Here is a 27,979-nt window from a genome sequence, read left to right as displayed (position 1 = left end):
CCATGCTAACAGCATTAAAAAGCAGTCTAAAGTTTATTTTGGCAAAGTGGGAAAAGGAAAGGCAGAGTATAAGTACATAAAAGAATTATTATTAAATGCTTATACACATAGTCTTTGATGAAAATATATGATTCAGGACAGGGTAAAAGGGATAGGAAAGGTTTAGGTATGTGTATGTTCAGAAGCTGATTCTGCCGCTTATTCGCCATTTAATACTCAATTTCCTCATCTATAAATTGAGAATAAGGGCACCTACCTCAAGACCATTGTGAAAGAATATAATGAAAATTGACAATTATGTATGTAAAGAGGCTAGCAGAATTCTCAGCACATGGTAGCTGTCATCATTATCAATAACTCATAGTTAATGTAACAGAGTTACACTTCTATACATGCTTTGATGAACATAGTTGCTGATAAGATGTTCTGATACAATGTGAAGTACGTTTTTAGAGAAAGGGTTTTAGTAATTTCTTATTAAAAACAGGAATATGGGAAATAGATGAGGTGCCTGTCAGATAGGCGATTGAACACAGAGTAGTATTTCTACAACTTGATAGAGTCCATAGATGTAAAAAATGCATAAGTGATGACCCAAGTCTTTCTAATATAGAATGTAGAGATGAATTTCAAATATTTCCATTGCATCAGGATTAGAAAGACAATGGCCAGTAATTAAAAATTTAAGTCCCCTCATCCCTCCAAGCGCTGCTCTAGCCCATACTAAGGGTCTGCTTAGATTTAACCTGTTTAATTTTTTTCACTTAAAGATACCTTTCTGGCTTTTAAAAACATTTTTTGAACCTTCATTTTGGACCATTTCAACATTCCCTTCTGTATGGTATATATTACACAATCGCTGAGGCCAAATCTTTCTTTAATATTTGCATAACAGTGGCCTAGGTTTTCTGTTTCGCTTTAAAGTTTCTATGAAATTTGCACTAACATTTATTTCGGCTCTTTGATTTTGCGCCAGTTGTCCATCCTTAGATACAATTAAAAAATCCTTGGGGCGCCTGGGTGGCTCAATGGGTTGAAGTCTCTGCCTTCAGCTCAGGTCATGATCCCAGGGTCCTGGGATCCAGCCCCATGTTGGGCTCTCTGCTCAGCAGGGAGCCTGCACGCCCCCTCTGTCCAGGCCCCGCTTCTGCCTACTTGTGATCTCTGTCTGTCAAATAAATAAATAAAATCTTTAAAAAAAATCCTTTAATTTGGCCTTTGTTTAATATTGCAAAAGCCCTATATGAAAATAATTTCTGTGTTGTGGAAAAATGAATATATTCTGCTTTTTTTTTTTTTTTTTTAGTTTTAGGCTTCAGTTTCCTAATTATGATTTTAAAAATACAGTATGCCCTATATACTAAGTTAAAGCGATCACAAATGAAAAACCCACAGCCAGCTTTTCAGAGCTGGAGAGAGGAGGCCTGCTAATGGGTTACCTTTTGCTAACACAGCACATTGTATTATTTTTCAAACAAAAGTTTTAAATCTGCTTATATCCAACCTCACAACGAGGGATGTTTTTCTCCAGTTTTGTTTGCTACATTCTGTGCGGGGAGAGTCATGGGCTATTTCGGGGTTATTTTTACGACCGCCCCTTCCCCTCCGTGCGACCTCCACCACCTGCACAACCGCTCTCCTCTGGGCGAGGAAGATACTACAGAGGAGACCCCAAAAGGCATTCTCGAGGACGCTCCCAAGCACTCTCAAACCAGCGAGCAAATTATTTCCCCCTCCGGGTTAACCTAGTCCCGTTAGCTCAAGGCTGGGTTTAGAGGAACAACTAAATTCAGACTGTGGAGCTGGAGGGGAATGCGTGGCAAAAACCCATGGGGGGAAAAACTGTTTCAAGGAATATGCGGCAACCCGCGGAGGAGTGGCTTTGCTCGAGCTGCTCTAAAGTTGCATTTTCCTTGTTCATCGAACTTGCTTCATTTCCTAGGGAAGAGCTTGGCTTTTCGGTGCGTGGCCAGTGTGGGTGGTGACCGAAGAGTCAAAGGCGATAGCCAAGGGGAGCGAGTTCCTGCGATGGAACTTGACGCGGACCCCGGGCTCTCAGCTGGGGGCCCATCATAGTCTTGGGTGCATGCCACGGGCTTCTTTTTGGCGGGAGGGCAGATGGTGGGGGGAGGATAGAGGAAAACTACCCAGGGCTTTCCTGGGCTTGCAGCGTCCCGTCGCCTGCTGCCGCTCACGCTGCCTTCCGGCGGAGCCCCCAGCTCGGGCCCCGCACGCGGCAGCGGTCATAGGGCGTGTTTGCTGCAACCGCAGGGCACGCGGGCCAGCCGGGGCGGGGGCGGGGCGGTGGTGGCGGTTGCGGGGCATGCGCGTCTTCGCGCGCGGCTTCTCAAACATGGCGGCGGCGGTGTGAAGACCGGTACCGGCTCGCGGGACCAGTGTGACAATTTGGCTCCTTTCGCCGGCGAGACCCGAGGTGCGTGGCGACTCCGGGCCCCGTGAGGAGCAGAGAGGCGGAGCCGTGGCATCCGGTCTCTGGTCGTTGTCCGAGGGCGGGCGGGTGGCTGGGCGCCCTCCGCGGCGCGTCCCGCGCGCGTAACGCCCCCTTACCGCCCCGCGGGGTCCGGCCTTAGCTCGGCCCAGCACCCCAGTTGCCCACCTTTGGCAGCCTCACCCCAGAGGCCAGGGCTCCCCTGCCCCACCTAGCGCTCTCCACGACGCCCCACAGCTGCTTTTGCGCAGCCCCTCGCATTCCCCCGGGGTCCCGTCGCCAGTCACGGGCCCATCCCTTGCGCCGCGTTTGGTTGCCGTGTCGCTCTCTAGCCGCCCCTGGCCCGAAGCGCGGACTGCACGCTCCTGAGCATCCTCTTGCTGTTGGAGGAGCTGGGCTGGGGGGCCGGCCTGGGGCCCCGGGGCAGCGCGGGTGGGCGGTGGGGCTGAGGAGCAGCGAAGACTTTGCGTGGTCTGGGCTGAAGCCCGCCTGGTTGCCTTCTAAGGAGTTGTGAGATAACTTTTGGAGTTTGGGAGGGAAACGTTAGCCCGGAAGGATGCGCCTGTGGCGGAGCGCGGGCTCGGTCCCGGTGCCAGGTGCCCGTCGGACTCGCGCCCCGGGGCTCTGGGCGGCTGAGGCTTGGGTGGGGGGGTGGGTGGCGGCGCCGGTGGCTAGCCCTCGGGGGAGAAGTGGGGCGGGAGGGCGCGGCCCTCCTTGCTTGTGTGTGTGAGGGGGAGGTGGGGCAGAAAGGGGGGCTCCAGCTCTTCCGAGGAGCTACAGGGAAGCCGCTGTGCTCTCGCGGCATGACCTGGTCTAGGGACCATTGGTGCTTTTAAGGCACAGCGTTCTTGCTTTTTCCACCTGACTAGTGGTTGTGCTGCATCCTGGTGTAAATCGCCAAATCGCTAGAGGAAGAGCGAGAAGGCGAATTTAATAGATTTTACGCCTTGAGGTTATACAGAGCTTTGAGGTCTGTAATTTGCCCCCTCCCCCGGCCCTCAATGTTTGGCCAGCACCGGTATTTACACATCCCCATTTAAGACTATTGATGTTTTTAAAGATTGTAAAGCATTTGTTATTCTTTACAAGGTGTGATTATAATTTGAATTTAGCCTTTGTCTTGAAGAATTAGATTAGCTTTTATGAATGATGTGTTAAGGTGACTTTAGGATATCTCTGGAAAGTGAATGGATCTGTGAGTAGGGGGAAGGGAAGGCAGGGAAAGTGGATACTTATGATCATATGATTTACAAAATTTTCAGGGATAGTTTCCTTTACCAAAACAACTGCACATGCTGCTGCATTTTTAATGCTCCCAGAGCTATTCATATTTCTGCTTTGGGGAAACAGTATTATATGATGTATATAATTTATGGAATAAAACTTCCTATGAAAAGCAGTTGTATTATAACAATAGTTCATAGATTCATCTAATTCTTTTCAAAAGCAGGGCTTGGGATGTTCTTCAGTAATCACAATTTTGCCTTTCTTGCCATTCTTTTTAAAAATTACTCATTAAATAACGTATTTCCAGGGATGAATTTTTTTTTTTTTGTCAGTCTTTGGTTTTGTATATTTAATGGGAGGAATGCAAAAATAAGCTTTTGGAAAAAAGTCCAGTTGGGATTTTGAGAAAGGAGTGAATTTATGAGCACTCACCTGATGCTTTGTATTTGTTTGGCTATAGTTTGATCCATAGTCTTCAAAACAGTCTGAAAGATCTTTTCAAAAACGTAAACACATTTAAAGCAGCTCTGAAACTTTTAAATGAATATCACACAACCTTATAAACTTAACGGTGTGTACCTGTTTCATTTAGAGAACCTGATTTGTTTTGAAATTGGAAAAAAAGATTAACTGAACTACATTATGTGAGGTTGCTTTAAAGCTAATGATGTCATAATATGTACAGAAATCACTGGAGTCAGCCTTAAAGAGGTGGTATCAGTTTTTCTCATGAGGCAACTGGTCAGTCTTTTTGTTTCAATCAATTCATCTTTTTGAAGTGCCTGTGTTGTCTGTAGTATGGAGTTTAGTTCAAGGTGCATTTATTCAGAGGCTGTGAATGTTGGCCTCTGGGTGTTTAAGGCTACCCATCAGCAGTTTATTCCTGAAAATTTCAAAGTTATAGCTAAGAAAATGAATATGAATGTAAAACAAGTAGTTATTTTGTTTCAAGGGCAAATAAAGGGAATCGGTATTTTGGTTATAATTCTCTGAATAAAATTCTGGGTGTAACTGTGAATTATTTCTTACTTGGGTGGATATTAACTTTGGGTGTCTTTATGATTAAATAAAGCTATACATTTTTGTGAGATTATTTTCTAGGTCAAACATAAATACAATGTTTAGGCTTGGGAAGAAAAATGAATTATTGGTATAAATTGAAATCTATGTGCTCTGGGGATTGAGTTCTTTTTTTTTAATGCTAAACTTCACTTCTATGACCAACTAAGTAGTTTAGTTTATAACTAAATATTAACTGACTCATAATTTAGAGCACTTGCTTTTTTCAAAATGTTTCAAAAAACTCTGAGCTAAAAAGTAACAAGGGTTAAGATGGCCAGCTATAAGCCAGATGTGACTTTCATTTTATTTTGGGTGACTTTCATTTTATTTTGGGTTTGTTCCTTTTTAGCTGCCTGACTGTTCCCCCCAGATGCTTCCTATCTCCCCTCTTCCTGCCCCCCCCCCATTCCCTTTGCTGTTGGTGTCTGTTTCTGCATCAGTGAAATGATCAGGGTAATCCTGCGCTGCCTCCCTGAGAAATAATTGATGATAATAAAGTGCCTTGAAAGGGCTGAGTAAATACCAAGTCTTTTGAATGAAAATGACATAGCCTCTTGTTGCATTTAAGGAAAATCCAAATCCCAATTTTAGTTTGAGCTCTTGGTGGGGGGATTTCACTTGAGTATTTTATTGCCCTTCTCTTTGGGTTAAATGGAATGCTTGTGTAACTTTAGTAACTGGAACGCTGGAGGATGCAAGGGATCCTCTGCTATTTGAGTTATTAGTTGTCTCTAGTCTTTTTTTTTTTTTTTTTTTTTTTTTTTTTTTTTTTTTTTGCCAGGTTACCCTGTCTGCTCCCCTTTTCCCCTTTATGCCAGCTCTAGTCTGATTCCAGCTGTGAATGGAAATCTGAGGTCATCTTCCTCTTTTAGTTCACTTCTCTGGGAGTTTCTTTGTCTCCTCATAGTCATATTCCTGGTTTATAGGATACACAAGATAGAACAACGTGAGCTCTGCCAGCCATCAGTGTTAGAGCTGTGAGGCTGTGGTTGTGAATATAGGTCTGGCATTGCCAGGAGATGTTTTGTAGCTTGGAGTGAGCGAATCAAGTACCCCTAAGAATTTTAAGAACATTATTGATGTCTGAAAATTACTACATAATATTTTAGGATTTGAAGGGATAGATAGTTAATTTCAGGAAGCAAAATCCTGGAAATTTTGAAAATGGCTGATGTTGATGATTTTAAAAGAAAAAGTTCACCCTTCCCTGACTTAGGGTTTTAATATTTGTGATCCTTTTTTCTTAGGGAAATAGTTCAAAGAAACCACTGTTGTTTATCTTATATTAGAATGGGTTGGTATAATTTAGTGGTAAGTGTTCTAAGGCTTTAACTAGTTTGGGCTTTGGTTACTCTAAGTAGAGAAATGCCTTTATTACAGTGATAACATCTCATTTTTAAAAAGATAGCAGAAGTGATGGTTCTTAAAGCCAGATAACTTGAAAAAAATACTAAAAACCATCTGAGATTTACAATGTGCATATATATAGTCTTTATTTTTTGTGAGTAAGGCATTTTTGCTTATTTTGTCTTTATGTTGTCTAATTTAAGTAAACCTTGGCTACCTTGGAAATAATAATACAAATGATTTTTATGCTAAATGGTTTCTACTAGACATAGATCCCTTAACCTTCCCCTACTTTCATTTTTTGGGCATGTGGTAGAAAGGTTTTGACATAAAAAATGAGAGATATCTTGTTGCCTGAAAAGTGAAAGATTTGAGAATCCTTTAAGCAGTTTATATGATGGTGCTGTTCAATTTAATTTTGTACTCATTTCCTTAAGCTGGATGAAGTCCTTATTTAACCAAGGAGAAAAAAAAAAGAATAAGCTTTTATTATGAGAAACATTTGAAGATAACATTTGACTACCTACTACTTGTGACTTGTGTTTATGGCTGTGGTTCTGGCCCTTCCTAAGTTTATAGGAGCAAATTGTTGTAAGAGCGGAAAGAGAGTGCCCACCTTTTGTGGTAATGCGCCATTGTAAACTTCAGAAGGGACAGGGATATATTGCAATTCTAGGGCATACCTTTAGGATACTTTCTTTTCTCAGGGAAAAGTTGGGACTCTCTTTGTTTCTTGTCTTCAGAATACATATTTGATTTTTCTCAACCTCCGTTTCTCATAAGAATTAACGGGTGCAGAATTCTAGTCATAAAGAGCTTCATTTGCTTGGGTATGTACCTTGTAACCTTGATGTAGTCTTTTAAATTCATTATTTGTAGTGAGAGAGTTCTTATTTTCTTTATCATTTGGTCAGTTTTCTCACCTTTCATCATTCTTAGCTAGTTTAAGATTGTGTTTATATTCTTAGTTTTAAGTTGACTGTGATTGAATCATGTGTTTTTTCTGTTATCTTGCTTCTCTGTACAGTTGTAAACGTGAGGTTTTTGCTGTGAAACTGTTGTCTTTTTTCTTCCATTTGAAAGGTTTAAAGTATTACTTGGAGTAATTCTCAATATACTTTAATGTTATTTGAAAAATAATGATCAATATTATCTTTATTTTTTATTGACTTGGTAGAGTTTCATAAATCTATTCAAATGAAACACATTATCTTTGGTAGTTATTAAAAGTATTAAAATGCAGTACTTGATACTGGTAAGTACCTTTAAATATTGTTTTGTTTTAGATTAGAATCTGTTTTGAGATTTTTTTGGGTTGAGATTTTGAGAGGTTCTAGAAATACTTAAATGAATAATTTACTGACACCTGCCTCGCGTTTTAGGTATTGTCAGGGATGTTTAGTTTTCTGGTCACTTCAGACTGTGGTTTATTGCATGCTTTTCTGTAGTCTGTTGTCTAGCAGGGATTGTTGTTGTCATCATTTCCATTATTTCTTGTAGGGCTGGTGTTAGAAACCATAAATCTAGACTGCTGTGATAATAGGAACAGGCTGTAACCTGACCCAGTTCTTTTGTCAAAATGTCGCACTGAGAGCTGCCTGTAGTAAATTGACATGCCCTGCTATTAACTTCAGTCCTCTGCACATGTTGGTGGGCAGCAGGTCTTTGGGCCATTAGCCTGTGGCTGTGCTTTAAAACCTTAGGAATTTACAACTATAAACTGGGATTTGGGCAACCCTTGACTTGTCTTTCATTTATCTGTTTTCTGACATAACATACTTAAGTAAATGCATAACTTTCAGATAAATTGTTTTAAAATTGCAAGTAATTATTTCAACTATAAGCTATAATTTTTGAGATAAATTAAACATTCTTAAAAATAGTTATTTTCTTGGGTTTGTTTTGTAACAGAAAAAGATTAATTTCTAATTTTTGGGGTGCACTTTACTAAAGCATAATTAAAATTGCTCCTCTAGAAACCCTAATTTCCTCTAGGAGGCTAGATTTGATAAATCCTCACTACCAAAAATGTTCATTCTTAATATTGGTTATTCACAATTCAGAGATGGAATTTTATTGTTAAAGGTAATTACACCATTAGAATTCAGAGGTTTTTTTTCTGATTATTTTTATAGATATATCAGAATGGGAAATTTGATTATTTACTTGAGTGAATTGAGTAGGTGTTTGTGAAATCCTTAAGTAATGAATCATGTCCAATTCCAACAAGTTATATATGGCTATATGATGGATATATAATTTTTTTCCTATCCTCTATTAGGATAATAACTATTACCAGAAACAACAACAAAAAAAAGTTAAAAGAGCCAGCTGCTCTTTGTCAAAGAAAAATATACAACTCGAATGTATTTCACTTTAATCAGTCTGAGTTTTTGCATTTAGGTAGAAATGTGAAGTACTTTTTGCAACCAAAGTAATAAACTATTTTCAAGTCAAAATGAAAAGCTTACAGGTGCTGTCTTAATGCAGTTAACTCAGACTTCCCTATCATTCTCTTATATATTGACTGGGCAGCAAAGAAGAGCTCTTTTGTTTGTTATTCAATTTTGAAAACAGTGTCTTTATAACAAGATAGATTAAGAAAGAAAAAAAAGTTCTACTTATGCTATTTCATTAGTATTTTCTGGTGAATTATGTGTGTGTGTAACTTTATCACTTATTTCAACATTTTCTTTAAAACTACCAGCAAGCCTCTGTCAAATAAATAAATAAAATCTTAAAAAAAAAAGGGAGGGCACCTGGGTGGCTCAGTCATGAAGTGTCTGCCTTTGGCTCAGGTCATGATCCCAAGGTCCTGGGATCGAGCCCCACATCAGGCTCCCTGTTCATCGTGAAGCCTGCTTCTCCCTCTCCCACTCCCCACAACAAGAGGTTGTGTTCCCTCTTTTGCTGTGTCTCTCTCTGTCAAATAAATAAATAAAATATAAAAAAAGATACCAGCAAGCATATTTGTGACCCTTTCCTGGCCTTGAAACTTCTTATACTATTGATATACTCAAGGGAATATAACAAAATATTTATGCAACCAAGTTATTTTTTGTGTAGTGACAGTCTCTTTTCCTTTTTGTATGTGTGAATATTGGTTTAAATGATGTAGTTTAGTTCTGACTGTAATGTAGTTGGAATTTATAAACTGAATTCTGGTACAGCATATATTCCTAGCTGTTCTTCTCCCTAAAAAACCACTTACAGTAGTGACTAATTTACACTAAGTACTGACTTTTTGAGAACTCAAATATCCTAGAAATCAAATTCAGAGTAAAAAATTAAAGGTTTATCAGATGTGGGGAAGGAAGATGATGTGAGGAATAAGGGACTATCTTAGATCTCACAGAATTTTCTCCTTGGCCCGTTGACCTAGACTTGTGTAAATTAGACCATAGTAGATTAAACACTGTAGGAAGGAACAGAAAACAACGATAGCCAGCACTGCTCCCTGTCCCGCCCCCCTGCAATTTTTTTAAAACCACAATGTCTTGGGACTGTATGGTTTAGGTGTAAGTAGCCAGTAGCACAGCAGATTCTGTTTACTTATTTAACAAATATTTGGGGGGCCCTACATGTGAAAGATACTGTAGATAGACAATGGAGAATACAAAGATGAACCAGACATTATACTGCCCCTAAAAGCTTGTTTCTACCAGGGGAGATAAAGCATGTACACAAATGCAACAGAAGAAATTTTAGCAAAATGTTTAGGTATTCAGGGACCTATGTCCAATCTAACTGGGTGATCTTGCAGATCTTTGAGTCTTGATATTCTTAACTTTCAAGTGGACATTAATAACAGTAACAACCCTATAGGCTTTAGATAAGACAAATGTATATAAAGGCCCTAGTAGGGTACCAGACATTTAGCAAGAGTTCAGTAAGTGCCAACTCATAGTATTTATTTTTACCATTTTCATCACTACCATCATTAGACCCCAGGGACCATAATTTTTATTTTCTTATTCTTTCTCCCTTTCAAAGCATGAACAGTGTATGGAAACCCTGTCTTTTGGGGGTCTTAACAGACTTAGGTTTGAGTCATTTTTCTTTCACTTCCAGCTTTCTGATCTTTAAGGATCAGCAGAACTTGGTAATTGCCAAGATACTGGACAAAGGAAGAAGAGAATCAAAGATGACTTCTAATTCAGAAGGATTGGGTATTAGTAATGCTTATTAAAAAAGGAAGAGGAAGAGTCACTTATTTTGAAAGGCAAAAGAGTTTGATTTCTTAAATATGTAATGTTTGAAGTGGCTGTGAGGCATTTAGACTGATGTTCAATTGGCTAGACTAGAAATTTTGGAGAGAATTTGAGATTAGAGATGCTGATGTACATTTGTTTCTGAGCCTTTCTTTAAAGAAATAATAATAAAATCAAATGTTTGAGAATTCAAAAAAAAAAAGACATGCTGATGTAGGAGTCATCCACATAGGGATGGTGCATCACCATGGAATAGAACGAGAGTCTAGACTCTAAAATTACTAGCATCTAAAAGAAGATGCTAGAGAAGATCAATGGCTAAGGCAGGAGGAGGAAGTAGACATAGAGGGATAATGGAGGTGGGACAACCAGAGAACCTGGGGCTCAGAGATGAGAGGTGTCTGGAATGAGGGCTGACCTATCGCTCTTGAAGTGTCAAGAGAATAAGGACTGAAACACTGAAATGGAGTCGGATGCCTGGGAGGTAAATAGGGTTTTGGAAAGCAGTTGTGGGAAAAGAAGGAGGGTAGTGGCCAGATTGCAAAAAGTAAAGTATCCCAGCAACTCTTTGTATTTTGAGTGTTGTTGTATTTATTACCAAAATCTTAGTTATCAGGAGACGGTTATTCTGGTAAATGTATAATGTAGTAAGTAGACAGTCTTTTTTACACTGATAAAAATTTGATGTTGTCTCAATTTAAGGTAACTTTACTCTTTCAGAAAATGTGGATTTTAATATCTGCCAGATGGGAGGTTCAGTGAACAAGTCTAATAATAAATGCTTAAGTTTGGACATTATGTATTCCCACCTATGGGACTTCTGTCTGGGAAATATGCAGCAAATTTTGCTGTTGGTACAGGAACAAACTTTCTTCTTCAACTGTATTTTGTTTGTTTTTATACCTTCTCAGGTTGAAATTCCATATAATTCCATCCATTTTATAACATCTGACCAATGGCTTAAAGTTGAAAAGGGCCCTGGGAGATTTTTTCCTTGTCAGACTTGTTAAGTTCTTGTCCCTGTCAAAATATTTATCCTTATTGACTCTTCACATAGTGGTCTCTAATTAGAGACTCAAGTGTATTACCTTATCTTCAAAATGAAACAAAACAAAAAAAAAAAAAAAGAAAAGAAAAATCTGAAACAAACAAGTAATGGAAAGGCTCTGTAATGGTAGAATTATAGACCCATTAACTTGCTAAATATGCTAAATAGTTCTTTAAAACTGTCTTTCTCGAAGAAAGAAAAATAACCACCTAGAACTTTCTCCAGAATCATATAAGATCAATGGGAATTTTAGATTTAATAATTCTCTTGTTGGGGCGCCTGGGTGGCTCAGTTGGTTGTGTCTGCCTTCTCAGGTCATGATCCCAGGGTCCTGGGATGGAGCCCCATGTTGGGCTCCCTGCTCAGTGGGGAACCTGCTTTTCACTCTCCCTCTGCCTGCTGCTCTGCCTGCTTGTGTGTGCTGTCTCTTTCTCTCTGTCAAATTAAAAATAATTAATTAATTAATTAATTAATTCCACTATTATTCATTGTTTAATTGTACTGTGAAAATGGCTGAAGACAATGCAGGAATTTTCAAAGCATTTGTTGATCTCTTATCAGCTCTTAATTCTATAACAAGGTACATTCTTCAGAACAAATGGTTTTATAAAATATCCCAGAATATCAATGCTTGTTCAAAGTTTGCTTAGATACAGCAACTAGATTTAGTGTAACTGTGGTATGTTGGTAAAGGAGATGTCAGTGTCAGATACTTACTATAAAATAGTGCTAACCAGGGGTGCCTGGGTGGCTCAGTGAGTTAAGCGTCTGCCTTCTGCTCAGGGCACGATCCCAGGGTCCTGGGTTGGAACCCTGCATTGGCTCCCTGCTCAGCAGGGTGTCTGTTTCTCCCTCTGCCCCTTTCCCTGGCTCATGCTTGTGGTCTCTCTCTGAATGAATAAATGAAATCTTTGAAAAAAAAATAATGCTTACCCAATACTTTTCTTTTGGCTGATTTATATTTAAAAATATTTTTTTTTCACACAGTGGAGTTGCTCCTTATATGCATTCAGTGAAGCAACTTCTCTGTATGCTGGCAAAAACAAAACAAAGCTTTTAATTTCTTTTTCTTGCCCAAATTTTCTCTTTCATATAACATGGAGAACTACTTTGGGAGTCTTGAGTTTTTCTTAAAAGTGCTGAAGCAGTTCAAAGTATACTGAGAACAAGATTAAGCTTTTCTGTTGTTTCCTGTGCAGACGATGACTTTGTGAGATGTGTTTGTATTTCTAAAAGAATGTTAGGCTCTTAATTTTTTCCAGAACGACAGCAGCTGTGCTATCTGCATATCTGGTATGTAAGTCATATAGATATGTTGTTAGCTTCACGGCATATCTTTATTTGTGGCACTGGGGATTCAACTATGAGTTGATGCTAGCAGTATTTACCAGTAGACCAAACAGTCTATTCTTTTGGCTTCTATCTATAATCTCTACCTTTGTATTGTGACAAAAAACGTAGTTGAATTACAGTGAAGTGCTGGGGCATTTTAAGAGGGATAATAGAACTTTTATGTTTTCTTAAATTACACTCAAAAATAGTTTCTATTAAATTAACCAGCATTCCTTTACATCAAGATCTCTACATATTCCTCCTAGTACTCAATCCTAGGAAAATGTTTATCTTTCTCATTGAATTTGCAATTTTATCTTGTAGTAAAACTTATATAGACCAGAGAGAAATTAACCATTCAGGTTGAGTACTGATTTTTTTCCAACTAGTATCTTTTTTATTTGATCTTTTTTTTTTTTTTTAAAGGGGTGGGGAGGGGCAGAGAGAGAAAGAATCCCAAGCAGGCACCATGCCCAGCACGGAGCCCAACACAGGGCTGGATCTCATGACCCTGAGATCATGACCTGAGCCCAAATCAAGAGTTGGTCACTTAACCAACTGAGCTACCCAGGCGCCCCTATTTTCTCTTTTTAATAATAAAAACCCCATCTTTCTCTAAGTATGTTTTTATGTTAGAACCACTAATCCTTTTTAAAAAATAGCATGGGGGGCGCCTGGGTGGCTCAGTGGGTTGAGCCGCTGCCTTCGGCTTGGGTCATGATCTCGGGCTCCTGGGATCGAGTCCCGCATCGGGCTCTCTGCTCAGCGGGGAGCCTGCTTCCCTCTCTCTCTCTGCCTGCCTCTCGGTCTACTTGTGATCTCTGTCTGTCAAATAAATAAATAAATTCTTTAAAAAAAAATAGCATGGTATAGGGATGCCTGGGTGGCTCATTCCATTGAGCGTCTGCCTTTGGCTCAGATCCTGATCCCCATGTCCTGGGATCAAGCCCCACATCAGGCTCCCTGCTTGGCAGGGAGCCTGCTTCTCCCTCTCCCTCTGCTTGCTGCTCCCCCTGCTTGTGCTCTCTCTCTGTCAAGTAAATAAATAAGATCTTTAAAAAAAAATAGCATGGTATAGGATATAACAATTGTATAGAAATGGTGAAAGGTTTTGGTGATCAAACAACATTAAAAATGATATGTCATAAACTTAAAAATTAACCCAATGCCCTAATAAATGTATTTTCATAAAACTTGGTATTTATCCCTTTTTTTTTAAGGGGCAGGGCAGAGGGAGAAGGAGAGAGAAACTTAGGCAGGCTCCACCCCCAGTGCAGAATCTGTTACAGGGCTTAATCTCATGACCCAGGGATCATGACCTGAGCTGAAATTCAGAGTTGGAAGCTTAATGTACTGAGCCACCCAGGTGCCCCAGTGTTTGTCACTTTCTAGATTACAAAATAAGCACTAATTTTTCTCCTGTTTTGAGTGTAATCTTGAGAATAGTGGAGTTTTTCCTTAAGGCATGAACTTTTTTTTTTTTTTGAAGATTTTATTTATTTATTTGAGAAAGACAGAGAGAGAGCATGAGTGGAGAGAGAGAGAAGCAGACTCCCTGCTGAGCAGGGAGCCGGATGCAGGGCTTGATCCCAGGGCTCTGAGATCATGACCTGAGCTAAAGGCAGATGCTTAACTCACTGAGCCCCCCCATGCACCCCAAGGCATGAACTTTTAAAAGGCATTATTGTCCAGTTTTTATTTTCTAAAAATATTGGCTTTATGAATTATAGTATGGGCAGAATTTTATTAGATTTTTGATATATGGAATTTGGAAAGTATATATTTAAAAGCGGTTCAGGGATGCCTGGGTGGCTTAGTTGGTTAAGCATCTGCCTTCAGCTCAAGTCATGATCCCAGGGCCCTGGGATCCAGTCCCACACTGGGTTCCTTGCTCTGCAGGGAGCCTTCTCCTGCTGCTTTTCCCTCTGCTTGTGTGCTCTCTCTCTTTCTCTCTCTGACAAATAAATAAATCTTAAAAAAAAAAGGTGGTTCAAATGTATGTTATGTATGGATTTACATATGTGATTTTTAACAATTGAAGGGATATACACCAGATGGTTAACAGCAGTTACTGTTTTATGGTAAGGTTATAGGTGATTTTTCCCTCCTTTTCTTATCTTACAATTTTATTTTATTTATTATTATTTTTTAAAGATTTTATTTGACAGAGAAACACACAGGAAGAGAGGGAACACAAGCAGGGGGAGTGTGAGAAGCAGGCTTCCCGCTGAGCAGGGAGCCCAATGCAGGACTCCAAACCAGGACCCTGGGATCATGACCAGAGCTGCGCCACCCAGGTGCCCCATCTTATAATTAAAAAAAAATTTAAAAATGAAGGAAGGTTAATCATTCATTTGATTTTACATCTGGTGCCTAGATTGAATGAGAATTTACACATTTGCATGGTGCCTGGGTAGCTCAGTCAGTTGAGCATCCTACTCTCTATTTCAGAGGGTGCTCAGATTGAGTCCGCACTGGGCATCTGCACTGGGGGTGGAGCCTGCTTAAGATTCTCTCTCTCCCTCTCCCTCTGTTCCTCCCTTACCACTGCCCCCTGTGCTCCCCCACCAGCCCCGTGCAGTGCACTCTCCTTTTTTTTTTCTTTTGAAGATTTTATTTATTTGAGAACACGTGAGAGAGAGAGAGAAAGAAAGAGCACAGGTAGTGGAGAGGGGCAGAGGGAGAGGAGAAGCAGACTCCCTGCTGAGCAGGGGACCCCACCCCCGCAACACACACACACACACACACACACACACACACACACACAGAGAGAGAGACACACAGGGCTCACTCTGGGATCATGACCTGAGCCAGAGGCAGACACTTAATTGACTGAGCCACACAGGCGCCCTTCTCTCTCTTAAAAAGAAAAAGAAAAAAGAATATATACATTTGCATGTGCCAAATATAAACCTTTGATAGTAGAAATATTGGGGAGAGTCGGGAAGGAAAAATGAATCAAGGAAATATATGAATTTCAGAATATTTGAAAAGAAATATTTTATAGTGACTCAACAGTTCCATACATCACCCAGTGCTCATCATGACAAGTGCACTCTGTAATCCCCATCACCTATTTCACCCATCCCCCTACTCACCTCCCCTCTGATAACCTTAAGTTTATTCTCTATAGTTAAGAGTCTGAATGGTGTCTTCAAACAACTCACTGCACTTTAACACCATGAGGACTGAAAGGGAAAGCTTACTGAGTCCCTGACGCGTGTACTCATAAACAGTTTGAGTTCTTTTTGTGTATTGAAGGCTTTATTTGGCATGACTTTGGACTTCAAAAGAGATATATCTGCTCACAGGTACTGAGTGACTACGATAACTGAAAAGGAAAAGTTCCAAACTCTGAAAGAGTTGATCTTATCTAATATGGCTAATCTCAAACTAAAGGGATCTGGAATTCTTCCAGTCTTTATCTGGGGATAAGTAGTGTTTATTTTATTCCTTGGTCTGTGGTTCTACCTTTAAAATAAGTGGTTTGGATTCCAGAGCATTGGATTTAAAGTTAAGAATATTTGCATTGCATTTAACTCCCAAGAAAGTTCTGTTTTTATAGAAGTACTTATTTTTGGGGCACCTGGGTGGCTCAGTCGTTAAAACATCTGTCTTAGGCTCGAGTCATGGTCCCAGGTCCTGGGATCAAGGCCGGCATCTGGCTCCCACTCTCTGCTTGTATTCCCTCTCTCGCTGTCTCTGTCTCTGTCTCTGTCAAATAAATAAATAAAATCTTTAAAAAAATTTATTAAAAAATACTTATTTTATGGGCACCTGGGTGGCTCAGGTCATGATCCTGGAACCCTGGGATTGAGCCCCATGTTGGACTCTGCACTCAGTGGGAAGCTTGCTTCTCCCTCTCCCTCGGCCCCTCCCCAGTCGTGCTCTCTCTCTCACTGTTTCTCAAATAAATAAATAAAATCTTTAAAAAAGTTATTTTATACCCACCAGCAGTGTATGAGAGTTCTAGTTGTTCCACATCCTCATCAATGTTTGGTATTGTCAGTCTTTTTAATTTTAGCCATTTTATGAGTTGTAACTCATTGTGATTTTAATTTGTGCTTCCCCAAATAGTAATGATGTTGACCATCTTTCACGTGCTTCACAGGCCATTTGTGTATCTTCTTTAGCAAAGTGATCTCCCAAATCTTTTGCCAACTATGTTTTTATTGGGCTGTTTGCCTTTTAAAAATTGAATTGTAGAGGCACCTGGGTGGCTCAGTGGGTTAAAGCCTCTGCCTTCAGCTCAGGTCATGATCTGAGTCCTGGGATCCACCCCCACAATGGGCTCTCTGCTCAGCAGGGAGCCTGCTTCCTCTTCCTCCTCTCTCTCTGCCTGCCTCTCTGCCTACTTGTGATCTCTGTCTGTCAAATAAATAAATAAAATCTTTAAAAAAATTGAATTGTAAGAGTTCTTTATATATTCTGGATGCAGATCTTTTATTGGATACATATTTTGCAGGTATTTTCTCCTGTTCTGTGGCCTATCCTTTTCTTAACAGTATCATTTGAAGAGCAGTTGTTAGTTATGATAAAGACCAGTGTATCAATTTTTCCTCTGATGTGTTGTGCTTCTTTGTGTCATATTTAAGAAGTCGTAGCTTAACTTAGAGTCACAAGGTCTCTGTTTTTTCCTAGAAATTTTATAGTTGTGGGCTTTACATTAAATTTATGATCTTTTTTGAGGTAATTTTTATGTATTCACTTCTAAGATAAGAGTTGTTTTTCTTTTCTTTATTTTTTTTTTTTGTACATGGAAATGTTTCAGTACTATTTGTTGAAAAAAGAAAACCCAAAAGTATCCTTTCTCCATTAAATTACCTTGGCACTTGTGTTAAAAATCTATTCACCATATATATGTGCATCTTTTGGGACTTTATTCTGTTCCATTGGTCCATATGTCAATCTTTATGCTAATACCACTCTGTTTTGATTAAATATTGCCTTTGGATACATTATTAAGTACAGTTTATTATTTTCTTTTATGGTTAGTGCAGTTTTACGCCTATTTAAGAAATCTTCCAACTTGTGTGCATGGTAGGTGGATTTATTTATCTAAGTCTTCAAAGATTTACTTTTTAATCATTTCTATACATGTATCTTCACCTTCAAGGATTGTAAGATTATTTACTCAACTAATGGGAGCAAGTGATAACAGTTGAGATCAAGAATTCTGTTATGGGGGGTGCCTGGGTGGCTCAGTTGTGAAGTGTCTGCCTTCCGCTCAGGTCATTGATCCCAGTGTTCTGGAATGGAGCCCTGCATCAGGCTTCCTGCTCAATGGGAGGCCTGCTTCTCCCTCTCCCACTCCCCCTGTTTGTGTTCCCTCTCTTGCTGTGTCTCTCTCTGTCAAATAAATAAATAAAATCTTAAAAAAAAACAAACCGAAGAATTCAGTTATGGTTTAGAGATTTGAGAGAAGGGCATAGGAACCTGGATATACCCTCTGTGTGTGACGCATCCCTCAGTTTTTCAACTGAGCCCCTATGTATAGTAGTAGAACTTATTTTAATGAAATTCACAACTTTTTACTCTCTGACTCCCTACCTGGATTATAGCTCATTGCCCTTTACTTTCTGCTTGGATTCAGCACCCTGAATCCAAGCAGGAATTTCACTTTGTCTTTTTTTCTGTTTTTTTTCCCCTTTGTCTTTTTTTTTTTTTTAAATTTCACTTTGGCTTTGTCTCTTGTTTTCAAATTTTGTTTTTAAGATTTTTTGTTTGTTTGTTTAGGGGCTCCTGGGTGGCTCAGTGGGTTAAAACCTCTGCCTTTGGCTCAGGTCATGATCCCAGGGTCCTGGGATCGAGCCCTGCGCATCGGGGCTCTCTGCTCAGCGGGGAGCCTGCTTCCTCCCTTCTCTCTGCCTGCCTCTCTGCCTACTTGTGATCTCTGTCAAATAAAAAAAATATATATATATAAAAAGATTTTTTTTTGTTTATTTGAGATAGAGTGAGTAAGAGGGAGAGAGCACGAGTCGGGTAGGGGGGCAGAGGGAAAGGGTTGCTGAGCAGGGATCCCAACGCAGGCTTGATCCCAGGACCCTGGGACCATGACCTGAGCCAAAGGCAGAGGCTTAACCATCTGAGCTACACAGGCGCCCTCGCTTTGTCTTTTTCTTTAGCCACTCCACTATGGTCTTTAATTGAAAACATCCTTACTCACAGTAGTATTGAATATTTAATTCATTTGATTATTTCAGTCTGACTTTCAGGGCTGATGTCTCAAAAGGGGTTTGTGGATTATCTCTGTATGGGTGGCTTCTGAGGGCATGGGCCCTGAGAGACTGTAGAGGGAAATAAGAGCTCAGTAGGAAACTGAGCAGCTCTAGCATTCCATAATCAAGTAGAGGAGGCAGGATCCTCTTTAGTGACAACTCATTAGTGTCCACTCATAGTGTCTTCAGCCTGAAATTCCTCTCTTTGTCTTCTTTGCTCATTGAAATACTCATCTTTAAAGGACCAGTTCAAGTGCCACTTCTTTTGAAAAGGCTTCTTTTATATTCCCAGTTAATTGTGTTTTTGTTTTCGCACAGAGCACCAATTTTACCTCTATTAACAGAGCTTGTATTTTATTCTTTGTTCAATAATTATTTGTTAATATGTCTCTCTCACTAGATTTCCAAGGTCTTTTGTAGTAGATTGTGTTTCTTCTGTCTACACAGTACCAAGCTTATAGGAATTCTGTAAATATTTGTTAAATAAATGACTATATCACACCTGGAAACAGATGGTGGTGATATAGAAAGCACCAAGAAAGTCTTTAAGAAAGAGGTGGGATTTATGTTTGGTCTTAAAGGATGGATAGGGTTTCAAGAAGCAGCAGAAGAAAGGGTATTCCATGCAGATAGAAAAACATGATGAGTTTTGAGCTAGGCCACAGGATAGCTGTAGGGGTGGTAGATTATCAGGTGGCTTTGCAATTGTGAGGGACCTTAAATAGGCCCAGCAGAAGATTTTTTGTTCAATTCAATACGCAGTGAAATCACTGAAGCAGGTAGATGATTTGGGCAGAAAGCAGCTTAGTCCATGTCTGACATGTATTGGGTAGGTCGTGGTGGGGAAAGATCCTTATGGGAAAAGAAGTTAGGTGACTATGGTATTAGACCAGGCAGGAGCTAATGAGCATATAAACTAGTTAGTGCCAGGGGGAAGAGATATGAGAGAGTGCATGTTGGCTACTGATTGAATGTGTGAGTGAAAGAAAAGAACCTCACACATTCAGTCATACTTGAGGTTTTAAATCCCAAGTACCTGGAAGAGTAGTGTGTTGGTAGGAGAAACAAAAATGTCAAAAGGAGCATATTTTGAGGAGATGATGCTTGAGTTTTTAAGTCTGTTGAGCCAGAGATGCAGAAGGCGTTCTGGGTGGCTTAATGAATTTATTCTTCATGGGCTTCTTTAAATAACAAATTATCTTCCATTATACACATTATCATGTTCTGACCACAGGCACACAGAGTAATGGGAGATGGATATCCTATTTCTATATTAAATATTTCTGTGTACGTACCTCTTCTATAGCTTTCATATTGTGTTTTATTCATAAGCCTATTTCTGACTGGATGGAGCTGTTGGAGGGCAAGGACAGTGTATTATTTGTCTTTGTTGTAGATTGCCAGGCATATTGAGGACATGCAGGAAAAGTCTGAATTAATGAATGAATTAATGGCTCACAATACAAAGGTCTTTTTTTTTTTTAAAGATTTTATTTATTTATTCGACAGAGATCATAAGTAGTCAGAGAGGCAGGCAGAGAGAGAGAGAGAGGAGGAAGCAGGCTCTCCGCTGAGCAGAGAGCCCCACATGGGGCTCGATCCCAGGACCCGGGGGCCATGACCTGAGCCGAAGGCAGAGACCTTAACCCACTGAGCCACCCAGCGCCCCAATACATAGGTCTTTGAATAAGTAATTATCTTGTTAGAAGACTTGACTCTTGTAGTTCTTAAAAGTTTTATCAACACAGTCATGATTCTTCCACCTCTCCATAATATGGGCTTAAGTGGGTTTTGGGATAGGCCCCAGATTAAATCCTAACTCTATCAATTTACCATCTCCTCTTTTTAATTCATTTAACCATAAAATTCACCCTTTTGAAGTGTTATAATTCATTTGTTTTTAGTGTTTTCACAAGGTTGTGTAACTATTACCACTATTTAATTCCAAAATATTTTCATCACCACAAAAAAGAGACCCCCTAACTCATAGCCATTAGTAGTCGCTCCCCTAGTCCTTCTTTTCCCAGCCCCTGCCAACTACTAATCTATTGAACTTATTTTTATTCAAGGGAAATAAATTAAAATGATCTAAATCTAGAACTGATTTCTAATAATAATGCCCTTCAGAAATAGGCTAAAATGAGGCATTAATTGATCGTTCTCCTTGTAGGAAAGAGTACCAGAAAAGAATACCATGGGACAAACAGTGAACGAAGGTAAGATTTACTTTCTAAACATGATGATATTTTTAGTTATTCATTTGGGATGAGTACCTTCTGCTAGACTGAACTTTTGAAAAAGAAGTCCTTTTAGAAATAAAGTCATAGGAGGCGCCTGGGTGGCTCAGTAGGTTAAGGCCTCTGCCTTCACTCAGGTCATGATCCCAGGGTGCTGGGATCAAGCCCCCCATCAGGCTCTCTGCTCAGCAGGGAGCCTGCCCCCCACCGCCTGCCTCTCTGCCTACTTGTCATCTCTCTCTGTCAAATAAATAAATAAAATCTTGAAAAAAAAAAAAGAAATAAAGTTATAGGAGATGTTAGGTGCTTACAATTGGAATTTCAGAACTGAGTAGCTATTAAAGATAATTTTGTTTTTCCTTCCTAGTTTTTTTTTTTTATAAGATTTTATTTATTCATTTGGCAGAGAGAGAGAGAGACAGAGACAGAGAGAGAACAGCAGGGGGAACAGCAGAGGGAGAGGGAGAAGCAGGCTCCTCACTGAGCAGGGAGCCCTATTCGGGGCTCGATCCCAGGACCCTGGGATCATGACCCGAGCCGAATGCAGATGCTTAACCGACTGAGCCACCCAGGTGCCCCTTCTTCCTGGTTTTATAAGTGAGAAAACTGACACTCAGGGATTTTAAGTGAACAGGTCATACAACAATCTGTGACAGAGTCAAAATCAGAATCCATATATTCTAACTTTAATACGATTGGTTAAAAAAATGCTTCATCCTGAGGGCCTGGGTGGCTTAGCTGGTTAAGCGACTGACTTTTTTTTTTTTTTTTTTTTAGAGAGAGAGGCAGAGGGAACAAAAGCTGGGGAAGGGTCAGAGAGAGAGGGAGAAGCAGACTCTTTGCTGAGCAGGGAGCCCGATGTGGGGCTTGATCCCAGGACCTGGAGATCATGACCTGAGCCAAAGGTAGATGCTCAACTATCTGAGCCACCCAGGTGCCCCAAGCGACTGACTCTTGATTTTGGCTCAGGGCACAATCTCAGGGTCATGAGATTGAGCCCCATTTTGGGCTCTGTGCCGGGCATGGAACCTGCTTAAGATTCACTCTCTCCCCCTGCCTTTGTGCCTCCCCAATAAACAAGCAAACAAATAAATTTTTAAAAAATGCTTCGTCTTGTCTTGCTTTAGTGAGAAGTCTGCTCACCCTGCCTTGAATATACCACACTCATTTTCACTCTTTCTTTTGTGTCGTGTAGTTGACCTTTGAACAACATGAGTTTGAATTGCATGGATCCACTTAATATGTGGGTTTTTTTCGTATAAATATGTTAGGAAACTTTTTTGAGATTTGTGATATTTTGAAAAAACTCCCAAATGAACCATTTCTAGATTAATAGTAGTTAAGATTTTGGGGAATCAAAAGTTATTTGTGGATTTTCGACTGTAGGTAATAGGTACCCCTAACTTCCATGTTACTCAAGGGTCAACTGTATTTTCTTTTCTATAATACATCCTGCACACCTTTGCCATCCTAAATCCTGTTCTTCCTTCAAGACCCAGTTCAAGTCCTGTGTCTCTTATCAGCTTTTCTGTGGCTGACTGCTAAATGTTGTCCTCTGCTATTCCCAGTTTTGTCAAGTGTTTAGTTTAGTGTAGTCTCTAACTAGATTCTCAGCTTCTCAAGAGAAGGAACCATGCCTTTACAGTTTAACTTTCTCTCCTATTAGAAAGTCTTACTGTAGAACTATTTAGTAAATACAACTCTGTACTTTCTTTGTACATTTAATTTTTGTACATTAATTTTATACATTTAAACTTTGTACATTCAAATCATTTAAATAGAAAGCACCTTATATATCCATCTTAAATGTTCATACATCTTGAAGAGGCGCACTGAGTCATAACCAGAAAGTAGATCTGTTACCTTAAATTGTATACCTGGTATCATTCATAGATCCTTCTTTGAGAAGCTTGTTGTTTGACAATTTGGGCATCAGTAAGAGAAAACAGTGATAGATTGGCAACACATTAAGTATGGTTAAATTCATGAGCTCATGTTTGAGCAAAACAAAACCCACTGGTCATCTGTGGAGAATGCTTGGGATCCAGCTAATTATTTTGAAAATTAGAAAGTAAAGGAAAGAAAAGAAGTGTTGCTTGTGACTTTCCTATGTGATATGTACCTCAGGTAATTGAATATTTAAAGAGGAGAGGTTTCTTTCTATTCAAGTTTACTGGCTAATAAAGACAGGATGATAAAATTAGAATATCTCCATTTTGTAACCATTAATGAACTAATGGATCCAGGCAGAAGCCATCTGTGGCTGTTTAGATCACAAAAAGAAAGAGAGCTAGATATTAGGAGCCTCTTGTGAGAAGTACACACCACCACCTGTGAAGTCACCTTCTTCTCTCCTCTCCTCTCCGCAATAAAGCCAAACCTGAATCTGATTAAGCTCTTCTGAATCAAAATACTAGTACTGTCTATCTAGCTAGCTTTCTGTTTAAGATTTTATTTATTTGTCAGCACAAGCAGGGGGAGTAGTAGGCAGAGGTAGGGGGAGAAGCAGGCTCCCCGTGGAGCAAGGAGCCCAATGTGGGACTCAATCCCAGGAGCCTGGGATCATGACCTGAGCTGAAGGTAGACGCTTAACTGACTGAGCCACCCAGGTGCCCCACTAATACATTACATTTAGAGAAAAGATAAGGACCAGAAGAACCTGCACTACAGGAGCTAGTCAGCGCAATCCAGATTGTAAAACTAAACTGATACCATGAGCAAAAAAAAATTCCCAGAGGAAGAGGGGGGAATAAAGAGGAGGAGGAGGAGGAGCCTATAAGTATCAAAAGAGACTTAAGACATTTATTAGCCAGTTCTATATATGGACTTTATTTGGGTCCTGATTCAAAGAGACATACTTAAGACATTTGAGGAAATATGAACACTGACTGCTTATTTGATGTTGTTAAGGAATTATGGTTAATTTTTTTCAGTATAATAGTATTATGATTAATTTTAAAAAATGAGTCCTTTAAAAAAAAATGAGTCCTTTAAGATTTGTAAAGTCACAAGGTCTAGTGCTGTTGGAGCTCCTCAGCTTGGCACAGAGAAAAATCTCTGCCTAGTCTATTGAATTACATCATATTCAAGTTTCCCTCTTATGTTTTAAACTCTTAAAAGCATGCAGTTTATTTCTAGGGTATCTTAATTCTTTTTTTTTTTTTAATTTTAGAGATGTGGTAGAGGAGGTTATGCTCCCTTTTGGAGCTTCCATTTGAGTCGAATGAGACATACAATCAACAAAATAAATGATCAAATTGTAGGATACACAGTATGTTAGAAAGTGAAATCCTATGCAGAAATGAGGATATTAATTATAAAATTAAAACTGGGTCCTATTAGAAAGTAGTTTTAGTTTATAGGTTTTATAGGACAGAGGGAAAGAATCTCAAGCAGACTCCCTGCTGAGCACAGAGCCTGATGCAGTGTTCGACTCCATGACCCGTGAGATCATGACCTGAGCCAAAACCAAGAGTATGACGCTCACCCGACTGAGCCACCCAGGCACCCTAATTTATAGGTTTCCTAAGAGCTCTTTTAGACTTTTGCTATGGCCCTCCAATGTTGCTCACTATTTTCTTTCATTTTTTAGATTCAATGGATGTCAAGAAGGAAAATCAAGAGAAACCTCCTCAATCAGGTACTTCTTCTGTACAAAATGGTAGGTTTTAAAGTAGTTCAGTACAATATATTTTTCTTTTCACTCAGTGTTAATATGAACTCATCTTGCTTTCGGTATAGTCTATGCATAGTAAACTCCTGTAAATATAAAACCTGAGCAATAGGAAAAGTAAAAGATTTTATTTTGAAAATTTTACTTTGACTTTATTTTAGACATGAATTGGTATGGAATTAAAGTAAAAAAAAAATCATACATTTCAGTATAATTTTTGCCAAATTAAAGATACCTAGCTAGTAATTACCATTTATTAACAATTAAAAATGATACTTTGTTTATTAATAGAAGCTCTTCTAGTATTAGAATCAATGTGAAAATCCTTTTTTTGATGGTCAAAATGTAGTTCATTGGATAAAAGCTTAGGCATTGGGAGGTCTGAGAGACCTGTTCTAGAATCCTGACCTCATTTTTTACTGGCCTTTTGACCTTGGGCAAATTACTCAATGTTCTTAGTCTCTTTTTCCTTTTCTGTAGCACAGGGATGATACTACTTACTTCATGGGACTGTTGGAATTAAATAAAGAAAATGAATGTAAAGCACCTAATATAATGCCTGGCATACAGTAAATTTTCAGTAAATGCTTATTAACCTTGAGTTATTAATTCATGTTTTAAATTTCATATCATGTACAGCAAGTGTATAGCACTGCATCAGAGATTCAGAAGGTAGGATCTGACCCATTGTACCTGTTCTTTTTTTTTTTTTAAAGATTTTATTTATTTATTTGACAAAGAAAGAGACAGCAAGAGAAGGAATACAAGCAGGGGGAGTGGGAGAGGGAGAAGCAGGCTTCCTGCTGAGCAGGGAGCCCAACTTGGGGCTCAGTCCCAGGACCTGGGATCATGACCCGAGATGAAGGCAGATGCTTAATGACTGAGCCACCCAGGCATCCCACTGTACCTGCCCTTAAGGAAAACAAAAAAAATTAGTCATATGCACACAAAAAGCTGAATAAAAAAAATAACTGTAACAAATTTACTGTGTTTGTTGGAGTTTTCCAGGCAAACCTTTGCCCCTTGTTTTTCTGTTGTACCTGTCCTGCCAGCCCCACTCTTGGGGTAGTTCACCTTCTGTTCCTACAGGAAGGTTGCCTGGAGAGGTAATCTGCATGGAATCACTCTTTCTCACTGTGGCTGGACCCCCAGTGCTTCCTTAGCTCCCTTTTCCATTGACCTTATTTGTTCTTCAGCAATTCCCTCCAACCCCCAAAACCCTCCAAGGAAATGGAGGCCATTAAGTTAAAATGTTCTTCCTTATCCCTACAGATTCTCCATCTGTTTTTTTTTTAATCATTTTATTGAGCTATAATTCACATACCATAGAATTCACCCATTTAAAGTATACAATTCATTGGTTCTTGGTATCTTCACAGACTTGTGCAGTTATCACCACAATCAGTTTGAGAACATTTTCATCATCCTAAAAAGAAATCCTGTGCCCAGTTAGTAGTCATTCCCTGTTTTTCCCCAATACCTTTTCCTTCTCTTAGCTCAAGGCAACTGCTTACCTACTTTCTATCTCTATAGATTTGCTACTCTGGACCTTTCATAAAAATAAAGTTTAAAAAAATATTCTTAAAGATTAAAACTAGAAACTTTTCAAAATTCTCAAACTTGATTGGAAAAAAAAATGAGATTACTTAATCAAATTGACAGATACCTGTGGATATTTCTCAGGGCCCTGACCCTAACATCTCATCTTACAGATCAGTGACAGTTGGAAGTGTACATGTGTACACCTGTCTCATGAACAAACCTGTCAGTTGCCAGGCCTCTTTTCTGAGGGAGAATAACGTTCCTCTGATCCAGTCTGTCCATTAGGATAAGATGCAGAGGCAGACTGGGTCCTCAGGTTTGGGTAAGACTTTCTGACGATTTTGGCTCTGGGTCAAGAATTCCAGCTGTGGTATTATGGAAGATATGTCAATCTAAATTTCAGTGAACCTAAATCTAAATAAAGCCTGTTGCTATGTGTGTTTCCCCTGTGTTATTGGTAGGGCCTCAGCACATGGGCAGCCAAACTGAGCAGTTTTGGGGACTGAAAATACTGCCTTAAGAATAAAGAAAAAAGTTAAAGGCTACATAGGATCATTAGCTAGCAATGTGATAGAAAATGGTCATATTTCAGAATACTCGTGTAAAGGATTTGCTAGCTCAAACTGTAGCCCATTCAGACACAATTAGTGATAAAATATTTAGGAAATTGTGTTAAGTGAATTTTTTTCCAGTGTCATTGAGAAATTTTACAAATGCATCTGGTTTATTTGAGGTATTATTGTGAAATAATTTTAGTTTCCCTGTCATTATCTTCACTTTACACTCCTTTCTTCTGGGAATGTTGGCTCTTTAATGATATCATAGATTTCCTCCTCCATTTGTTTTTTTTTTTTTTTAAAGATTCATTTATTTGAGAGAGAGAAAGATGAGCAGGGGGAGGGGCAGAAGGAGAGGGAGAGAGAGAATCCTTAAGCAGAGTCCCCACTAAGTGTGGAGCCCAATGTGGGGCTTGATTCCACAACTCCGATCATGACCTGAGCTGAAATCCAGAGTCAGGAGCTTAACTGACTGAGCCACCCAGGCACCCCTGTTTTAAAAAAAATATTTATATATTTTGTTTGAGAGAGAGAGTGTGAGCGGGGATAGGGGTAGAGAGAGAGGGAGAGAATCCCAAGCAAGACTCCGTGCTGAGCATGGAGCCCAATGCAGGGCTTGATTCCATGACTGCGAGGTCATAACCTGAGCCGAAATCAAGAGTCCGATGCTTAACCAACTGAGCCATCCAGGTGCCCCTGTTTTGTTCTTTCTTTAATACTTTCCAAGGTCATATCATAGTAGAGCTTTAGTTAGAGCCTTGGGTTTCCTGATTGTCAGGTTAGTGCTTAGGAGGTCACTGAAATATTCTGGTTAGTTAATTTTGGAACCATGGATCTCCATTTTCACTATTTTATTTTATTTATTTTAAATATTTAATTTATTTATTTGAGAGAGGGTGAGAGCTAGAGAGAGAGAGAGAGAGCACACACAGAGGGAGAGGGAGCAAAAGAAGCAGACTCCCTGTTGAGCAGGAAGCCTGATGTAGAGCTCAGTCCCAGGACTGGGATTATGACCTGAGCCAAAGGCAGATGCTTAACCATCTGAGCCACCCAGGTGCCCCACATTTTTCCCTTAA

General features: G+C 39.6%; 1 protein-coding gene across 2 annotated transcripts in view; it reads left to right on the top strand.

Moving 5' to 3' along the window:
* The first annotated feature begins 2,286 nt into the window (after window positions 1-2,286).
* SCML2 (Scm polycomb group protein like 2) overlaps window positions 2,287-27,979 on the top strand; it is a 95,389-nt gene continuing 69,696 nt past the window's right edge. Inside the window, exons 1-2 of one of the 2 annotated variants that reach the window (XM_032840801.1) lie at window positions 2,287-2,434; window positions 24,724-24,771. In XM_032840801.1, coding sequence (XP_032696692.1) covers window positions 24,729-24,771 — 43 coding nt within the window. In that variant the 5' untranslated portion in view covers window positions 2,287-2,434; window positions 24,724-24,728. Of the gene's footprint in view, window positions 2,435-24,723; window positions 24,793-27,979 lie in introns of both variants that reach the window. The other variant, XM_032840800.1, reaches the window with a different exon arrangement.

Source organism: Lontra canadensis, unplaced genomic scaffold (genome assembly GCF_010015895.1).
Source record: "Lontra canadensis isolate GAN:19392208 unplaced genomic scaffold, GSC_riverotter_1.0 scaffold116, whole genome shotgun sequence".
NCBI classification, from domain to species: Eukaryota; Metazoa; Chordata; class Mammalia; order Carnivora; family Mustelidae; genus Lontra; species Lontra canadensis.
Note: the sequence above shows the minus strand (reverse complement) of the source record. Positions and strands in the feature narration are given on the sequence as shown.